The sequence below is a fragment of the Pteropus vampyrus genome, unplaced genomic scaffold (assembly GCF_000151845.1).
Source record: "Pteropus vampyrus isolate Shadow unplaced genomic scaffold, Pvam_2.0 Scaffold196, whole genome shotgun sequence".
Lineage (NCBI taxonomy): Eukaryota > Metazoa > Chordata > Mammalia > Chiroptera > Pteropodidae > Pteropus > Pteropus vampyrus.
Genome location: NW_011888977.1, coordinates 2,646,248 through 2,663,789, shown reverse-complemented (window position 1 = coordinate 2,663,789; position 17,542 = coordinate 2,646,248). Strand labels below are relative to the sequence as shown.

The following is a 17,542-nucleotide window of genomic DNA, read 5'->3' as shown; positions in this document are numbered from 1 at the left end:
GTCGCGAGAGAGGCCGCAACTGGCCCAGTGCCTCAGTTGGCTGAGGGCCTCAGCAAGAGTCAGGGTACAGACCTTCCAGAGAGTGAGCAAGGGTCCTGTGAGGGTTATGGGAGCAGCAGTGTTCTGGGGTCCCCACCAATCTGTGGGGAGTAAATGGAATTGACCTCAGTATCACTTAGGTTCAGTTTCTGGCTTTGCTGAGGGGCTTGGGGGAAGTGCTTGGTTCGGTGCCTCGGTTCCCCCACCAGGCCTGATGCTAAGCATGCTAGGTGGATTAACTCATTCAAGCCTCATACTACCCTGAGGAGGTAGGAAGTATTGGGGACCCCATCTTATAGATGTGGAAACCAAAGCCCAACTCTTCCACGGCTACCTTCACCAGCCTGCTCTGCAGAATCAGGGACCCAGCCAATGGGAAGGGGCTGGGAGGACCGTGCGGAGGTGATAGGGGTGGGTCTTGTCAACATCATCATCCTCCACTCTATGCCACCCCAGCACAGGCAGCAGGGATGCCCTGGCTTCATACATGCATCCTGGGCACAGGCAACTTTGTCAGTGCCACTCTGGCCTGTGCGAGGGTCACGTGTGTCCCTGACAGAGCAGCAGGGATCTCCAGACCATGCGTGTCCCTGACACAGCAGCCATGGTTCCCAAGCTGTGCACCTGCATGCTCTAATCCAGCTGCAGTTACCCCTCATTGTCCTATCTCTGAAGCCCATTGTCTCCAGGAGTGGTCTTGCCACAGGGGCTGTCCTGGCTCCCAGAAGCCAGGCACCAGCTACCATCCCTGTAACTGGGCAGCCCTTCCTCCTCTGCCCCGCAGACCCCCGGCTGCTCCTGGGGGCCAGGGCTACAGAGGTGGGCTGGACCTGGGCAGGCAGCAGGGTTGGGCAGTCACCACAGCACGTGTTCCTCATACCACTGATGTCTCTCCCCACAGACGAGCTGGAGCAGGTCCTGCAGGATGGACAGAAGTGCGTGCAAGCTCGACACAGCCTCGCTGAGGGCCTGTCTTGGGGTCCATTCCGAGGAAGCATCCAGAGCAGAGCCTCTTCCCCCGGGCAGGCAGAACCGGTAAGAAGCCCCACCATGGCCAGCCCACCCACCTTCCACAGCCAAGGCACATCCCATCCAGGGCCCAGGCCCCTTTGACCCCCTGAATCAGGCGCAGGTTAGATTCCAGCCCAGGAGCTCCCACTACTCTGTGGAAGATGTGAATGTTGAGACCAGGAGGGCTGGGAGCACAACGAAGTCTTCCTAGAGGAGATAATGGGGGGCCTATTGAACCTTGGGTGAAATAGGGAGGGCTTCCTGGAAGAGGGGTTTTTAAGTGGACCCTTAATAGATGAGAAGTTGGTGAAGCCAAGGAGAAGGGCATTCGATGTGAGGAAGCAATAAGGAGCCAGGTGGTGAGTCTGGATCTGGCTTGTGGCTAGTGCATCAATTATGGGAAATGAGTAAGCTTGGGGCAGCAGAATGGGCAGCATATAGTATGATGGAAACTGGGAGGGGCCTGTGCATTCTGAGTGTTCAGGAAACACCTCCTAGTCCTAACGGCCCCTGTCTTGGAGGCCAGGTGGTACCTAGGTTGGTCCCTTCAAGCCCAGGCTCAGGCACTCCAAATGTGCAGGTACAGCCATGACCTGGGCCCTTTTTGATTTCTGATGTGGCATTCAGGTGTGGATTGGTCCAGGGTACACACTGGCTGGTAGGTGCCCCATGGTGCTGGGTCTCCTGGTCTCAAGTCCCCAGGTATAGGCCTCCAATCAGCTTCCATATAGTCAGCAGGAAGTAATGGGTTGTGTGGGTGGGGCTCCTCCCTCAACACTGGCACCTGGAGGCCAAATGCCGCCCTGATAGCCCTAACCAGCTCCAACCTAGCAGTTAGGGCCCTCCCTCCTCTGTAGTGTTTAGAGCAGTCTCTGGAGGCCATGAGCTTCCCGTCACTGGAGGCATTCAAGCAGCAGTTGAGTCGTCAGAGGCTAGGCTGTTGGGCGCAGTTAATAGTTGGAATGAGGAGTAAGTGAGCTGGGAACTCTTCGGTTCTCATCTCTGAACTCTCAAAGTGTCAAGAAGACCTGTGAGCAGTGAAGCGGCAAAGGCAGGGTGGCTGAGGACGGGGGCGTCTCGGCATGTTCTGAGTGTCCAGACTCTCCCAACACCATACTATGCGCCCATCCTTACAGCCTCTCTTTGCTTCCTCCCTCCCGCCCTGAGTCAGGGATCACCGTCCCTATTCTACAGATGAGGAAACTGAGACTTCAAGAGCTTAAGTGACTTTCCGAAGTCATCGAATCAAATAACAGAGGGTCCACCCAACCCCAGAGACGCCTGCAGGCTCTAAAAGGACAGGGCTGAGGGGCAGGAGACACCCTCACCAGCCCCAGGATCCCGGCCATGTCCCCACTTTGCCCTCCCCTCCCATCTGCAGCCTCCTCTCTGGGAGTTTTGTCCTCCTTGGGCCTGGGGCACAGGTCATTCTGGGGAGACTTGGCACGAGGCTGGAAACCCTCTCCAGGCAGAGAGATAATGTCCAAAGGGAACAAGGGAGCCAGCACCAGAGAAGCCAGAGGCCTTTGAGGCGCTTGCGGAGGAGCCCAGGGAGGAAAGAGCCTCGCCTGCTCTTCCCTGCAGTTTTATCTCTTGCAGAATTAAATCCTTGATTAACCCTTATCTCCCCAGCAGGCGCTATCTCTGCCTCGGCGCCAAATGTCCAGACGCACGAACAAGATGATTGATTTCTTAAAGATATGTGTGCCTTTCTGATACTTCATTTATTGTCTAAATATTTTTGCTAACATTTCAGCGGGCCCCTTATCGAGCTCAGCTGATGGGTCCCAGTTCTCTCCCCCACACACCTCCTGCCCCAGATCATCCTATCACCAGCCAGGCGGTTTGTCTTCACTCTTTGGAGAGGGAGGAGGGAGAGAGGCACTGATGGGGTATGGCCACCTTTTCCTGCTGGTCTCCTTGGGGGAGTGGGGAGAACACTCATAGGCAGGAGTGGGGTCAAGGTGGCTGGACGTTGTGGGTGGGAGCCCCAGGAAGGACACAGAGGGCACAGAGCCTGGTGTCGGGTCAAGAGTTGGTTCCGGCACCAACCTGCTGTGTGACCTTTGGAAAGTCCCTCCCTGATGTAGTAGCAACCTCCACTATTGGAAACCAGGGCTTAGAGACCCAGCCAGCTCTAAAACTTGCAGTCAGATACAAAAGAAATATTCAGGATGGACGGATGGATGGATGGATGGATGGATGGATGGATGGATGGATGGATGGTTGGGTAGATAAATGGGTGGATAGATGATTGGATGGAAGGCAGGTGGATGAATGGTGAATAAGTGGATAAATGGATGGTGGATGGATGAATGAATGAATGAGCAAATGAATGAATGAATGAATGAACAAATGAGCTCTTTCACCCCAGCTTGGCCCACGATGGCTTGGCCCATCTGTCTGTCCATTTGACCCCACAGGACTTACCTACTTTAGCCACAAGGCCATTGTAATATCAATGAGACCTGGGAGGGGCTATGGCTGCCAAGCAGGACAACAGGTTCAGTGGAGAAAAACCCTGAGAGGTTGAAATCGGACCCCCTAGGCCCTGACCTGCCATGTGGCCCCAGGCGAGTCTTTGCTCAGGGATCAGTGTAGAGGGTCAATTGGGTGGGCCTCCTTGGTCCCTTACCTGGAAAGAGAAATGGGGCTGGGACCCTTGGAGTGTAGCATCCCAAGGCTCTTAGCATCCCTCCATGTAGGAAGCCCTGAATGCTGGCATCAGGTGTCACTGCCATAATAGAGCCAAACCTCACAGCAGGGCAAGCCCTGGCCAGGGGCCAGAGGAGACCTGAGGCTGGATGCCCAAGTGCACGCCTAGCGATGTTCCTTTCTCCTCTTTGATTCTCATTTACATCTATTTGTAATAGGTCATAAGGGACAGGGGATGCACAGGGAAGACATCCCCCACCCCCGGCCTGTCACTGCACTGACTTCTGGGGACCCAGCCCACGTGCCCACGTGTGGGGTGCTCTGAGTTCTTTCTTTATCCAGATAGGGATGCACTGCAAGCCAGCCTACATCCTGCTTTGCTCACCTGCTGAAATGTTTCCAAGCGTTCCACATCACAGCACCAGGTGCAATGGGTCACCCTGCTGCTGGCTGCAGCTGTCCAGCCTCAGTGTTCCTACCTGGAAAGTGAGAGTCGGTGACGCATGACATGTTGTAAAACACCCCACCAGCAGGTGGTTGCTGCCCGCTCAGGCCTGGGTACAGCAGAACAGTGCTGGAGCTGGCCCGCCAGCCATTCCTGCCCACATCCCTGCCCCAGCACTGCCCCTTACTTATAAGCCCTATGGCCCTCTCCATGCCCCTTGTGCTTCTGGGGGCCTCTCCCAACCATTCCCGCCTGTTGTCCTCTGTCCAGTGGACCCAGCAGCCCCATGGGACCCCATGGGAAATGCCCTGAAGCTATGCTCCCCTCCCCCTCCCCTATTACTGGGGTATAGCCTGGCCCAGAGCTGGGGATGCCAACAGATCACTAGGACTAAGGTGGTTATTCCCCAGCAGGCCCCAGGCTAGAATTTTAGGCTGACACTGTTGACTCACCTCAACCATAAGGCAGCTGTTCCGATAGCCCTATTATACAGATGGAGAAACTGAGGTTCAGAGAGGTTCCCCAGAATGTAAGAGTTTCCTGTGGCTGCTGTAACAAAGTACCACAAACTGGGTGTCTTAAGCAGAACTATATTCTCTCCAGCTTCTGGTGGCTGCTGGCGATCCTTAGAGTTCCTTGGCTTGGAGACATGTCAGTCCCACCTCTGCCTCTTCTTTTCCCTTTCTCTTCTCTCTTAAGGACACTTTGTCTCCTTTGGACCCACCTGGATAATCATTCGTGTGGATTATCCTTATTTTAATCACATCTGCAAAGATTCTTTTTTCAAACAAGGTTGCATTCAGGCTGCATGCACGTGGACATATCTTCGAGGGCCACACTCAGCCCACTCCACAGAACTAGCAAGTAGCAAAGCTAGGGCCTGGCCCGGTTGGCCCCTGGCCCTGCATGGGGCAGCCCCTGAGGGGATGGTGAAGTCTGGGCTCCTCTGGAGCCCCAGGGTAAGGAAGAGTGTGGCATGGGACAAGCCCCAGACAGGAGACCTGCTGCTGGCCCCCAGACTGGCCACCTGGGGGCTCAGGAGAATTCAGCTGGTCCCAGGGACTCAGGACTCCTCCTGCCACATAGGAAAGACCCATGCTGAGGGCTGGGAGAGGCCTCTTCTCCTCAGCCCTGGCCACCCCTCTGGGGCCAGGGCACGAGGCCCACCCAAATGGCTGGCTCCCTCCCTGAGTTCTAGGGCCACCCGGAGGAAAATGCCCGGGAGTCACATGGCTCTTCCCCATGCCATCCCCTCCCCCCATTTTCCCTTCCTCTGCTATCCCTCCCCCCGATGTCCCCTCCTGCCTGGTGTCCACACAACTCTCCTTTTTACCCCTCCAGGCCTCACCCCAACTGCCCTGGCTACAGTGGCCTGCACCCTGCACCTGCACCCGCCAAGCCTCAGCCCTTCTCAGTCTGTCCCTGTTTCTCCAGCACTTGACCCTCCAGCCTCCATGGCTTGCTTTTGCCTCTCTACTCCAGCATCCACACCAGGACATCAGGACTGCATGTACTGTTCACAGTGACCCACTCCTGGCACAAAGCGGGCTCTCGGAGACTGTTTGTCAAATGAATGAATGAAAGAAAAGTCTGCAGTGATGTAGTAGAGATCATGCAGACCTAGGTTCTAGTCCTGTGTGCACATGGCCACCTCCCATGGCCTTGAGCACCATTCACCTCTGTGGGCCTCAGTCTCTGCCTGTGAAATAGGTTCTTCACAGGGTCTGGGAGAGACAAAAAGGGCCCAAGGACTGAAGGCTGTTGCCTCTGGGCAGCTCGTGGTTTCTCAGGACTGGCTGAAGGACAGAGGGGAGGGTCTAGTCAGAGCCCCCCCTGGCCTGCCCCAGCCCTGCCCTCCCACAAACCTGCTGGTGGTGACCTGGGGGGAGGCCTGGTGGCCCCATTAACCTTCTGCAGGGCTGTCTGCTTCCTATGCTGGGCTACCCTCCCTCAGAACAGATCCCCCACCTCCCCTCAACTCAGCTTTAAGAGAAGCACCGCCAGGTTTGGGAACAGCCTTAGATAAAGTTGTCACAGCGGATGCGGCAGAGATAGGGTTTCTGATGGTTATCAGTGGGCACAGAATCCAGACACTGACCTCTTTGTTGGGGAAACAAGGAGCGTTCTCAGATGCACCCAGAGAATTTAAAGTGGCCGCCCGTTATCCAGGAGCTGGGTGGGGCTGGCCTGGAGCCAGGAGGGAGGGGCCGGGAAACCCCAAGGGACTGTGGGCAGGGCTTCTCACTAACTCTGGACAGGGCCTGTCCAGGGCAAGCTGAATCCAGACTAGGCACCAAGACTGGGTACCCACAGAGGGAAGGTGGCTGGAGGCACCCAGGTCTCTGCTTATTTTGGCAGGAGGGCTAGTGGGGAGTTATGAATAAACGGCCCCTTCCAGGTTTACACGCTGCTGCCCACAGGCAGGGCGGGCCAGGAAGGGGACCTGCCTCAGCCAGTGCCTTTACCACCAGAGAAAAGGGCTTCTGTTCCTGGGCTGCTGAAATTTGGGGAGAAAATAGGGGGAAAAAAGAAAAAATAATGAGTAATGGGGCAGCCCTATATAGTGTCAGCCCCTCCAAAAGGAAAAAGAGACAAATCTGCTCCTCACCCAGTGTAATCCTGGGGGCGGGGAGGTGTCCTGTAGGCTGCTTGGTACAGGGCAAGGGGCTGGCTGCCTGGGGTGGGTGGTGGGGTGAGAGCAGGCTGGGCTGACATTCAGACAGTTGTCCCCCTCCATCTCGAGCCTTCCCCATTTAAGTGAGGAGCCAGCCCTACCCTACTCCAAGTGTTAAGAGTTGAGGCAATCTAGGGGTGAAGTTCAGCCATAAAGCCCTGGATCTCCCAGCCGATTTCCTCCTGGATGTCAGGTGCAGGGTGCAGGACAGAGGCCCCCCAGACCCCTTCATCCCCTCCCTCCTCACCTGCCCTCAAAGACAGGGCTGTCACCCAGCCCAGCCCGGCCAGGGCAGGCACCAAGCTTGGGTGCTCAGTACCCTTCAGAACACGGAGACGGGCTGCTCCAAGCAGAAGGCACAGAGCTGGCCAGGGACATGGCGCCCCTGCCTTCCATCTGCTTGGAACATACACGGAAAATTAGGGGTTCTGCAGCGTCAGCAAAGCTGGACGCGGGGGTTTTTATCATGCTGCGAACACGCGCTCCTGAGAGTGATAAGCATTAAACCGACGGGGAGGCTGTCAGTCTCAGTTTGAGGGTTTAGAAATATTGGGACGAATAATTAGATTTCATATCGTTACCGCAGCACCCATCAGAGGATCAGGCAGATTAATTTTTTCACTCTCCTCCACTCATTAATATTCATTAGAGACTTGGGGAGGCCCCAGCTTCCGCCTTGCTGCTGGCTGCTGGCCCCGCTGGTTCACCCACCACTGCGCCAGCCCCACCCATTCCACTTTGCCTCAGGCCTGTCTCCCGCTGTGGTCTCCACAGAACTCCCAGCTAGTGGGGACCCCCAGCTGGCACCCAGCTCTGGCACCCTACTCTTCAGTGTCAGAATCACCGGTGTCTTTTAAAAGCAGGGAGCTGCCTGACACCAGCCTGCCCCAAAGCGGCTCCTTGGCGGAGATCCCCACCTCGAGTTGACATTTGGTGATTGCTGGCTGGTGCTGCAGTAGATGCCAGCCTCCTGGGCCCAAAGGCAAGTGCCTGCCTGGCGTGTCCTGCTGGCCAAAGGGAATGTGAAAGCAAGGATGGTGGGGGCTTGTTTGTCATGTGCTGGTCACGTACCAGGAGGGCACTGTTTCAAAGGAGGACTTCACACAGATTGCTTCTTCCCAATGCCCTGGGGGAAACTGAGTCACAGAGTCATGGATGTGACCCATCCTGCAAGCAGTTGGCAGGACCAGGATGGGTCCAGAGTGAGCATGCAGGCTTGGGCTGAAGCTCTGAGGAGGGCTTCGTGGTGCTGGATGGCAGGGCTCTTCCTGACCCACTGGCCAGCTATTCTCCGCTCGCCCATTCCATGACTGAACCGGGGTGTGCTAACCTGGCTGGGAGTTGTTACCAGGAGTGTCCAGCACACTGGCCTGATCTTACTGGGTCCCTGAGTCTGCCACCAGATGGGGACAAAACACGGAGGTGGTTAGAGGGTAGGTCGAGGAGTGATACCCTGCCCAAGGTCACAGTAGGGGATGTCAAGCCTGGACTAGACCCTGATGCCCAGGTCTGGAGCCCCTATGATCTGCATGGGCAAAGCCCAGGAAAGTGCTATGGGCTTGGACCTGGCAGGGAGGTGCCTGGAACCCATCAGAGGATGCCCCACGTGCCATCACCTGTTCTGGCAGCATCCTCACCAACTGCCATGTGCAGCCCCCTAGGGTACACAAAACCACCCCTGTCTAGGCGATAGCATTTCCAGGTACAGCAAGTGACATTGGTTCTTCAGTTTCTAAGTAAAAGTTATAAAACAAAAATACTCAAATGTTAACATACACCATACCTTTCTATGCGGAACTCAGTGGCTGAGCTTGGGACCTCCAGGCAGAGCTGCCCAGAACCAGGGTCCAGTGGTGGGGCTGAGGCCCGAGAGGTGGCAGCAGTCACCCCAGTCTCAGGCAGAGAGGGCCAGGTTTCTGCTCTGCCTGCCAGCCAACCATGGATGTGCACTATGTCAGGGGCTGGGCCACAGAGTGGGGCTGTAGGTAGCCCATGCCACCCAGCCATCTCCTGACACCAGACTGCGTTGGGACAGGGGACACGTGTTTCCTCTGCTTTGCAGGGTGCTGGAAATCAGGCCACCCCCATCCAAGGCCCAGCCCTGAGGGCCTAACCCAGAGTGCTCTTTCCTTCCAGGTGCTACAAAGGCCCACAGGCAGACCCAGCTGGGGAGAGAGCATGGCTGGGCCAAATGCTGGCTCAGACTGTCCCCCCTCTTCCCTTCCCTCCCCATGCCTCAGTTTCCTCACCTGTGAGATGAGAGGACACTGCTTACTCTCCAGGCTGGCAGCAAGGCCGGTGGGCAAGGGGCTGGTATATGGGGGTCACAGGGAGGAGACCATGCTGAGCCAGCCTCAGCATGGGGACATCAAGCTGCCTGGAGACCTCAGCAAAAAGCTACTGGTGTTCTTCAAGTGTCCACTGTGTCCTGGCCCCAGGGATGGTCAGGACAAAGGTGGGCCCACCATGTGCCCTGCAACGGGGAGGGAGTCCCACTGTCAGAAAAGACACAAAAGACCCTCTCCAGGGAGATGCTGTCTTCTCTGAGCCAATCTTGGCCTCAGACCACAGAGCTCATTTTCTAGGCCCCTGGGTGCTCATGTGGGAAGAGCCTGTGCCTGGTACAACCCCATGTACCCATGGAATGTGCCATAGCTCCCAGTGACCTGCCAGGATGGGGTGTGGTAAAGAGAGAACACAGGTCTGAGGGTGATACCCTCTGCCATTGGCTGGCTGTGTAACCATCAGTATGTTGCTTGACCTCTCTGGGCCTGTTTCCAAGAGAACCCAGCGCCATATCCCTAAAATGTGTTACGAGCTCAGCACTTGATGAGTATCAATCCCACAGCCTGGCCCAGCACCCCACCAGGCAGTCTCTTGGGCTTTCCCCCACACACCCCATCGGGAGTCCCTGGCTGGGCTCTTTCCATTCTGCGTCCTTGCTGATGCCCCCTTTCTGTCCCCCAGAGCCCAGCCCTGACTCTGCTGCTGGAGGACGAGGCCTGCTGGCTGAGGACACTGCCCTGTGCCCTGACGGAGGCCGAGGCCAATGCGGAGATCCACAGGAAGGGTTGGTATCTGGCGCTTCCCTCTCAGCCTTCCGGAAGGTGGAGGTCCTTTGGCTGGCCCTTAAAGGGAAACCAGCCTGCTCTGAACCAGGCTGAGGGGCTGGCCACCACTGCACCCCTAGTACCCCAATTAACAACCATCTGGGGCAGGACAGATGTCTGCCCTGGGGGTGGGGAAGCGGGGTCTCAGGAAGCCGAGACAACTCTCAGGGCCTCTGGGAGACCACTGGAGCCGTGGACGAACCCAGGCCAGGGAGGCCAGCAGGCCCAGCTACAGGTGCCAACTGGGCTAGGGCATGTGCAGTTTGGCCCACTCCAGGAACATTCAGGAGGGCGGTGTCCAAACCTAACTGTGGGTGGGGCCTGAGTAAGTCCCCTCACCTTCTGGGCCTCCATTTCTTTGTGTTGTTGAGGAAAGGGCTTGATCAAGCACAAGGGCTCATAGCCCAAGAGCTTTTGCCCCGGCTTCCTTCCTGTGTCCCTCTTGCCTCCCTGCACCTTCCGTAAGAAGGGACCCAGGAGGGAGAGCCCGGGCAGGGGGAGGGGGAACAGGATAGGTGTCCTCGCCCCCTTCACTTTCTCACTTCAGAGTTCAAGCCACACAGATGAAGGGACCTGTCTCCATCACTGCAGTCCTGCCTGCCCCGGTGGCCTTATTCCTGAGGAAGGTGCAGCAAAGCCTTCCCGATGTGTGAGGGTCAGAGTGTCAGGGTGATGAGGGCCCCCTGTTACGAGTAAGGAGGCTTGGGTCCCAGGAAAGGGTGTGTGGACACGTGACAACTTCTAAGTGAAGGCCATTTGCCACATGGTCACCTGGGAGGGCTGTGCACCCATTGACCACAGGAGACCCGTCTTGTTCCCCTATGGGGGGCTTCACTTTGCTAGAATGTTCTGGCGGTGTCACACCCACCACCACCTCCTGAGCACATAGCATGTTCAGCCAAATGTCCTCGGTAAAAGTAAAGTTCCATCCTGAGAGTGGCTCTCATTTCCAGACAGAGCCAAAGGCCACTGGGGCCAGGCAGCAGCCCTGTGACCAGCTCCTCGACTTGGCCTCTACCCGCCTGGGAGCTGCCAAGGTGTTGCTGGGTTCAGCATCTGGGGACTGGACGTTCCATCCTACCCTGCTATCTACTCTGTGCACCTGGGCCAGCACTTCACCCTGTGTGCCTCAGTTTAACCCTCCTCATGGGGGAAGAACCCTAGCCCGTCCTCTCCACCACGGGGTACTCTAAGGACCCAGAGCAGCTGTAAGGCACTGGAGAGCCTGGTGTTGGCAGCAAGTGGTCAGCCTTGAGTTTGTACATCCAGCCAGGACATGAGCCAGTTAGCACTACCTGGCTGGCCTGCCCCTCCTGCTAGCCTGGCCAGCAGGACTCCAGCCACCTGTGTCTGCCCAGGCAGGAAAAGGGTTCTTGCAGCTGAAAGGCCTAGTGCTTGACAGGCATGGTCGGGCCCCTCACTGGGGTCCTGTTGGCCAACACTGCCCCCTGCAGGCTGCCGAGGGAACAGTGCAGTATCAGAGTTGAATGGAGCAAGGAGGCTGGTCCAGGACCTTGCCCAGCAGCTACTAGGCCCTCCCCAGGGGCTCTGCCCCCTGTCCCACATACCACCCCTCCCCTGCAAAATGGGACAGCTGTCCTAGCCACCTTCGGGGCACTCCCACTCCATAGGCTCAGGGCAGGGAGGCTCACGGTACAGGCAGGCCTGGGGGACCATCTAGTCACCCCACAGAGGCAAGACAGCTTGTGGAAAACAGCCAGCCACAGCTATGACCTGCATGTGGCCACTCCCTGACCATGGCCTTGGCTCCATCCCCGACCCCAGGCTTCAAAATGCTGATCTCTAAGATGGGGGGCTCACGAGGATAAGATGGGCAGAGTCTTGGCAGAGCAGGGGTGGTGGGCCCAGGGCTCCTGGCCCTCCTATCACGGGTGCTCTTACCCCTGCAGATGAAGCCCTCTGGTGCAGGCTTACCAAGCCGGTGCCAGCAGGTGGACTGCTGAGCGTGCTCCTCTCAGCTGAGCTTCACAGCACCCCCAGCCACCCTGTGAAGAAGGAGCCAGCAGAGCCCGAGTGCTTGGCCCCCTCACACACTGACATCCAGCTTCTGCCCCAGCAGGCCGGCATGGCATCTATCCTAGCCACAGCAATCATCAACAGTAAGTACACCATCATGCCACCCCAACTGCATGGCAGGGAAGACAGCACAGTCCCCGGGGTGCAGGGCTGCAGGTGGTACCCAGGAGCTCAAGATCTGCAGAGATCTGTGACCACTAGGATCTGAGCAGAGGAGCTTAAAAGTGGGGTCCCATGTCGGGGCGGGAAGCTCCAGGCTGTGGCTAGTGCATGAGAGCAATGTGGTTGGCTTACGCCTAGTGATGGGGCAGCCCTGAGCAGGCTGAAGGGAGGCAGGGCAGTAGCAAGCACCTAGCTCAAGCACAGAGGCAGCAGGATCCCCAGGTCTCTTGCACTAGGAAAGGCCCAGCAAGCACACACAAACCTGAGCCTGCACCTTCCCTTTTGGAGCAGAGCAGATGCCCCCAGCACTGCCCACTAGATGCTGGTACTAGCCCCACCACTCCTAATAGCCAAGTGTGCCCTGAGGGTAAAGGCACCTGTTCAGTATATCTGAAGTGGGAAACTGTCCCTCATTTCTCCCAGGACACATTAAGCCTTACAGGTTGTTGTGAGAATTAAATAGGATTCCCTCATTCCACACGTACTCTTTAACCATCCATACTGAACAAGCAGCGGAGGGACCAGGGTTGCTGACCCACCCCGAGGGCACCACCACTCCAGAGAAATGGCCTTACTTGGAGATGGGGCAGCAGGAGCAGGCAAGCCCATAAAGAAAAACAGTGATGTGGTCAGACGGTGGCGGGGCTACTTTAATTGGAGTGGAAAAGCCACTCAGAGATAACAGGCTGAGACCTGCACACCAGGAAAGAGCAGTTTAGTGGTTGCCCGCAGGGCTAAGGCCCAGGAGGTGGTCACTGTGGCTGGAGCCTGGCAGTATGGTGAGCATGCAGGGGATAAATTTCTGAGGGTGGTTCCAGGCAAAGATGGGATTTCTTCTCAGAGCAACAAGGCCTCACTAGAGGCTTTAAGCTGCAAAAGGTATGACCCAATTTGGTTTTGAAATTACCTGGTTGTTGGATGGCAACTGTGGGTTGCAAAATTAGAAGAAAATCAAAGGTGATGACTTGAAGCAGGTGGAGGCAGCTGAGGCAGAGCCATATAGGACTTCAGAGCCCACAGGGAACTGCCAGGGGCAGTCTAGATGAGGAGGTAGCAGCAAGCACAAGGCCAGGGCTTTGATGTGGCTGTCTGGGTGGATGTCTGGCACCATCAGTGGCAAAGAGTCAGGGAAGAGAGCCCCTCTGAGCATCATGACCCTCAGACAGCTGAGGGATGCGTGCTGGGGCTCAGGGCTTGGTCAGAGTCCCGCAAGTGCCATGGGGAACCATGGCACAGGATGAGGCCCCCCCCCCGCCCCCAAAAGAGACCGGACATGTGGACACTAGTTGGGGGATTCTGCCAAGGGCAGTAGTGTCTGCTGTCTCTTGGCTGGTGAGACCAAGGCAGAGAGGCGACTGCTGGCCTGGGCAAGTGTGAAGGTTCCTGAGGTCCTGACCAAAACCATTGTAGCAGAGCAGGGAGGAAGCTTTTACAGAGGACAAAGGAAGAGCCTGTCTGAGGGGACATGGCCTGCATTGCTCAAACTGAGTAATCCTGGTGTTTGTATGCTGGTAGAAATGACCTGGGGAGAGAAACTGGTGACACCAGGGTCGGGGAGAACAGGCTACAGCTGTGAGGTCTGACCCCAAAGCCTGAGTAGTGGGGCTAGGCCAGACAGGACAAGGCCACTGCCTCAGGGAGAATGTGGGTCCTGCAGCGGGGCTGAGAGGGCAGCACCAAGCAAACAGGTCCTGTGTGGACATCAGAGGCCAGGATGACCACCTCACTAGGGCAGGGAGGTACAGCCACAGAGTGCCTGAGGGACCCAACTCAGGGAATGGCCTCTAGCACGACATGATGGCATGCAGAGGTCAGTTGAGTCCTCAGCGTGGAGGCCACCTTTCTGTCTCCTCCACGTGGGCTACACCGATGGGGGTGTATAGGAAGCCCTAGGTGTTGGGCTTGCCATCTCAAGCCAGCCCAGGCTCAGCCCCTCTGAGCCCTGGTTTCCTCTTCTCTGGCCTCAGGTTTTGGTGTCAGTACCTATCCCCCAAGCAGCAGTGTCCCAGGAGCATTTCATTTGAGAAGCCATCTTGTTTAAACCTCCAAACCCCAGCCCTTTGCACGGACTTCTTCAACCGGTGGTCCACAAGGGCCTTAAGAACTCGAGCACCGGCATCCATCAGACCCACTCGGTTTAATTCTTGAGACTTCACCACTCTGGGGCTGTTTGCTCACCTATGAAATGAGAGTAATAATAATACCAGCTTCAAGGTGTTTATGCAGGTTACTTGGGCTTTGCCCATCCAAGACTTGACCCATGGTCAGCTCCGGGTCGCTGTCTGGGGCTTGAATGTGCCTCTGAGGCTCCAGTAGCACAGTCCTCAGCACTGACTTTGCAGATACCAAAAAAAAAAAAAAACAAACCCGCCTCAAGTCCCCATCTCAGCGTAAAGCCCCAGCTGACAGAAAACAAAGCTGCCTTGAGGCCCCCACATGAAAGGCAACTTGAAAAGCAGAGGATGGCACAATAGGAAGGGAACAGAGCCAGAAAAGTCACCAGAAAAACTCCAAGTATGGGGGACATGAGGGGTGGCCACCTCACCCAAGTAGATATTATTAAATTCCTTAAAAGAAGTGGGAAAGTGGGAAACCTGGCAGCCTCCTGGGTGGAGGAGAAGCACCTCTGCAATAACTGTGGACCCAGGACAAACATTAGAGAAGCCAGGTTGAGAAACATATCCTAACCTGCAGAAGTAGAAACCAGATTGGACACTGGTCTGTAAATTCCATGGCCTAAAAGTTAGATAAAGAACCCCTGGGCCCCTTGTTCCTCCTCAAGGTCAAGGTGCAGAACAAGCCCTCCCATGGCTGTCTTCGGCCAAGGGGTGGCTGGCCACCACAGAGCAGGGGAAGAGACTAACAGAATATTCCTTTAAATTCTGCTATAAAGACACACTGAGAACCAGAGAACTGGTAAAGCACCCATCAGAGAAATCTTCACCTGCTGGCAAAATCACCCCTGCAATCCAAACTCCTATAAAGAGAAAAATTAGAGGCAGCCCATTTGGGATAAATTTGGTAGATTCAGCAATGTGACCATTCAGTTGGTGACTGATGTGGAATGAACCAGGTGTGGGAGTGGTGGTGAAGAGGGAGACAGGGAAGGGCTCTTCCTTGCAGCTCCCGGTTTCACTCCCTGTCCACCACAACCCCAGAAGCCACCTCTCATCCTTGCGCCTAAGTGCTTGGGGATTCATGTGCATGGTCCCTGTGTACCTGGCCACTCACACACCTGTTCACATGTGCATGCACGCTCCTGTTTTGCCCTCCACAAGTATCTGGGTCCACACCATCCCTCATGGCCTCCTAGCCAGTACACATGTACCTGCACACACTTACCCACCCTCTTCACTTGTAAATGGTCACCCCCACCAAGTTGCTGACACAACCACATCTCAGACCCCAGTCCCACTCCTGTAGGTGTCCACTAGTATGTCCATGCTCCTCCCATGAGCACACCATGAGGCCACGGTATCTCCTTATGGGGCTCACTGTTGGGAGGCAGCATGGAGGCCATCCTGGGGGATGCTCAGAGCCCCCATACACATGGTCCCACAGTATCCTGGAGATCTGTAGAAAGAGCACCCTGGGTTGTAATGAGAAATGAGAAGGGGCAACAGTAATGTGGGGGTTCAGGTCACAAACCTCACTGCTCAGAGCAGGAGGATACCGGGGTCAGCCAGGGCAGAGCCCTCACTGTGCAGAATCCACTGCCCTTGCCCTGGGTTGCAGTTGGACCCCCTCTGCCACCACGGTGTCCCCTCAGGCTTCACCCACCTCTCAACCCACAGAAGACGTCTTCCCTTGCAAGGACTGTGGCATTTGGTACCGCAGTGAGCGGAATCTGCAAGCTCACCTCCTGTACTACTGCGCCAGTCGCCAAAGCGCCAGCTCCCCTGCCACAGCCATCACGGATGAGAAGCCCAAGGAGCCGTACCCCAACGAGCGCATCTGCCCCTTCCCCCAGTGCCGCAAAAGCTGCCCTAGCGCCAGCTCCCTGGAGATCCACATGCGCAGCCACAGTGGTGAGGCCCCACGCCCCCCAGGCCCCTAGACTGCTCTACGATAGCGTGTGGGTGCCCGCTGTGCCCAGGCCACAGATGCACCAGTGGTATTCCCACCACATCGCACAGCCTCCCACAGCTCCCAGGGCATGCAGCCCACCTGTGGCTGTCTGGATGGTCAGCTCGGGGCTGGGCCCGGGCCGGGATCCTGGGAGGCTTGAAGAGCCCTCCACACATGGCCGATGTCACGGCCCCTCACTGGGCCCTGTGTTCCAGGCGAGCGCCCTTTCGTGTGTCTCATCTGCCTGTCGGCCTTCACCACCAAGGCCAACTGCGAGCGGCACCTCAAGGTGCACACCGACACACTGAGCGGTAGGCAGGCTGGGAAAGGGACAGGGGGAGGATCAGGGGGTGTCTGTGGAGCCCACCCACTCCAGGGCCCTGACACCACAGCCCATCTGCAGGTGTCTGCCACAGCTGTGGCTTCATCTCCACGACAAGGGATATCCTCTACAGCCACCTGGTGACCAACCACATGGTCTGCCAGCCAGGCTCCAAGTCTGAGATCTATTCATCAGGGGCCGGCCACCCGGCAGTCAAGCACCCCTCAGGTGAGCCCAGGCCCCACCAGGACTTGGGAGGGGGCTGGTCCATGAGATAGTGGGGTTTCAATTGGCCTTGGCCCTCCACCACCTCTGCCCCGCCCAGCTCTCCCTTCCCACCCTGCCCCCTCTTCAGGTCTGGCCCAGGCAGGTCCTGCACCAACCCTGAAGTGTGGCCCCTGGGGTCTCCCTGCAGAAAGTCTGGCCGGCTTCCAGCAGCACACAGCCCTGCACGGCCCCCTGGCCTCCGCCGAACTGGGCCTGGCACCCACCCCATCACCAGGACTGGACAGGAAAGCCCTGGCCGAAGCCACCAACGGAGAGGCCAGAGCAGCCTCCCAGAACGGGGGCAGCGGGGAGCCCCTGGCTGTCCCCAGGAGCATCAAGGTGGAGGCAGCTGAGGAGCCCGAAGTGGAGCCAGGGCCCGCCCCAGCCCCTTCGTCGCGGACACCCTCACCGCCCAGCCCCGCGCCGGCCCGGGTCAAGACCGAGCTGCCCAGCCCCACACCCGGCTCCAGTCCAGGCCCTGGCGCGCTCTTCCTGCCACAGTTCCCCGCGGCACCCCCAGCCTCGGAGATTCTGGCCAAGATGTCGGAGCTGGTGCACAGCCGGCTACAGGCAGGGGTGGGCGCGGGCGCAGGGTCGCCAGCCGGCTTACTCGCGGGGGCCCCCAAGGGCGCCACGTGCTTCGAGTGCGACATCACCTTTAACAACGTCAGCAACTTCTACGTGCACAAGCGCCTCTACTGCTCCGGCCGCCGCGCACCAGACGATGCGCCCCCCACCCGCAGGCCCAAGGC

At 57.3% G+C, this 17,542-nt stretch overlaps 1 protein-coding gene across 1 annotated transcript in view; it reads left to right on the top strand.

Moving 5' to 3' along the window:
* ZFPM1 (zinc finger protein, FOG family member 1) overlaps nucleotides 1-17,542 on the top strand; it is a 76,232-nt gene that overhangs the window by 57,155 nt on the left and 1,535 nt on the right. The window contains exons 4-10 of the mRNA XM_011371912.2: nucleotides 941-1,074; nucleotides 9,792-9,894; nucleotides 11,845-12,054; nucleotides 15,928-16,161; nucleotides 16,417-16,512; nucleotides 16,605-16,751; nucleotides 16,939-17,540. Of these exons, the coding sequence (XP_011370214.1) occupies nucleotides 941-1,074; nucleotides 9,792-9,894; nucleotides 11,845-12,054; nucleotides 15,928-16,161; nucleotides 16,417-16,512; nucleotides 16,605-16,751; nucleotides 16,939-17,540 (1,526 nt within the window). The remainder of the gene's footprint in view (nucleotides 1-940; nucleotides 1,075-9,791; nucleotides 9,895-11,844; nucleotides 12,055-15,927; nucleotides 16,162-16,416; nucleotides 16,513-16,604; nucleotides 16,752-16,938; nucleotides 17,541-17,542) is intronic.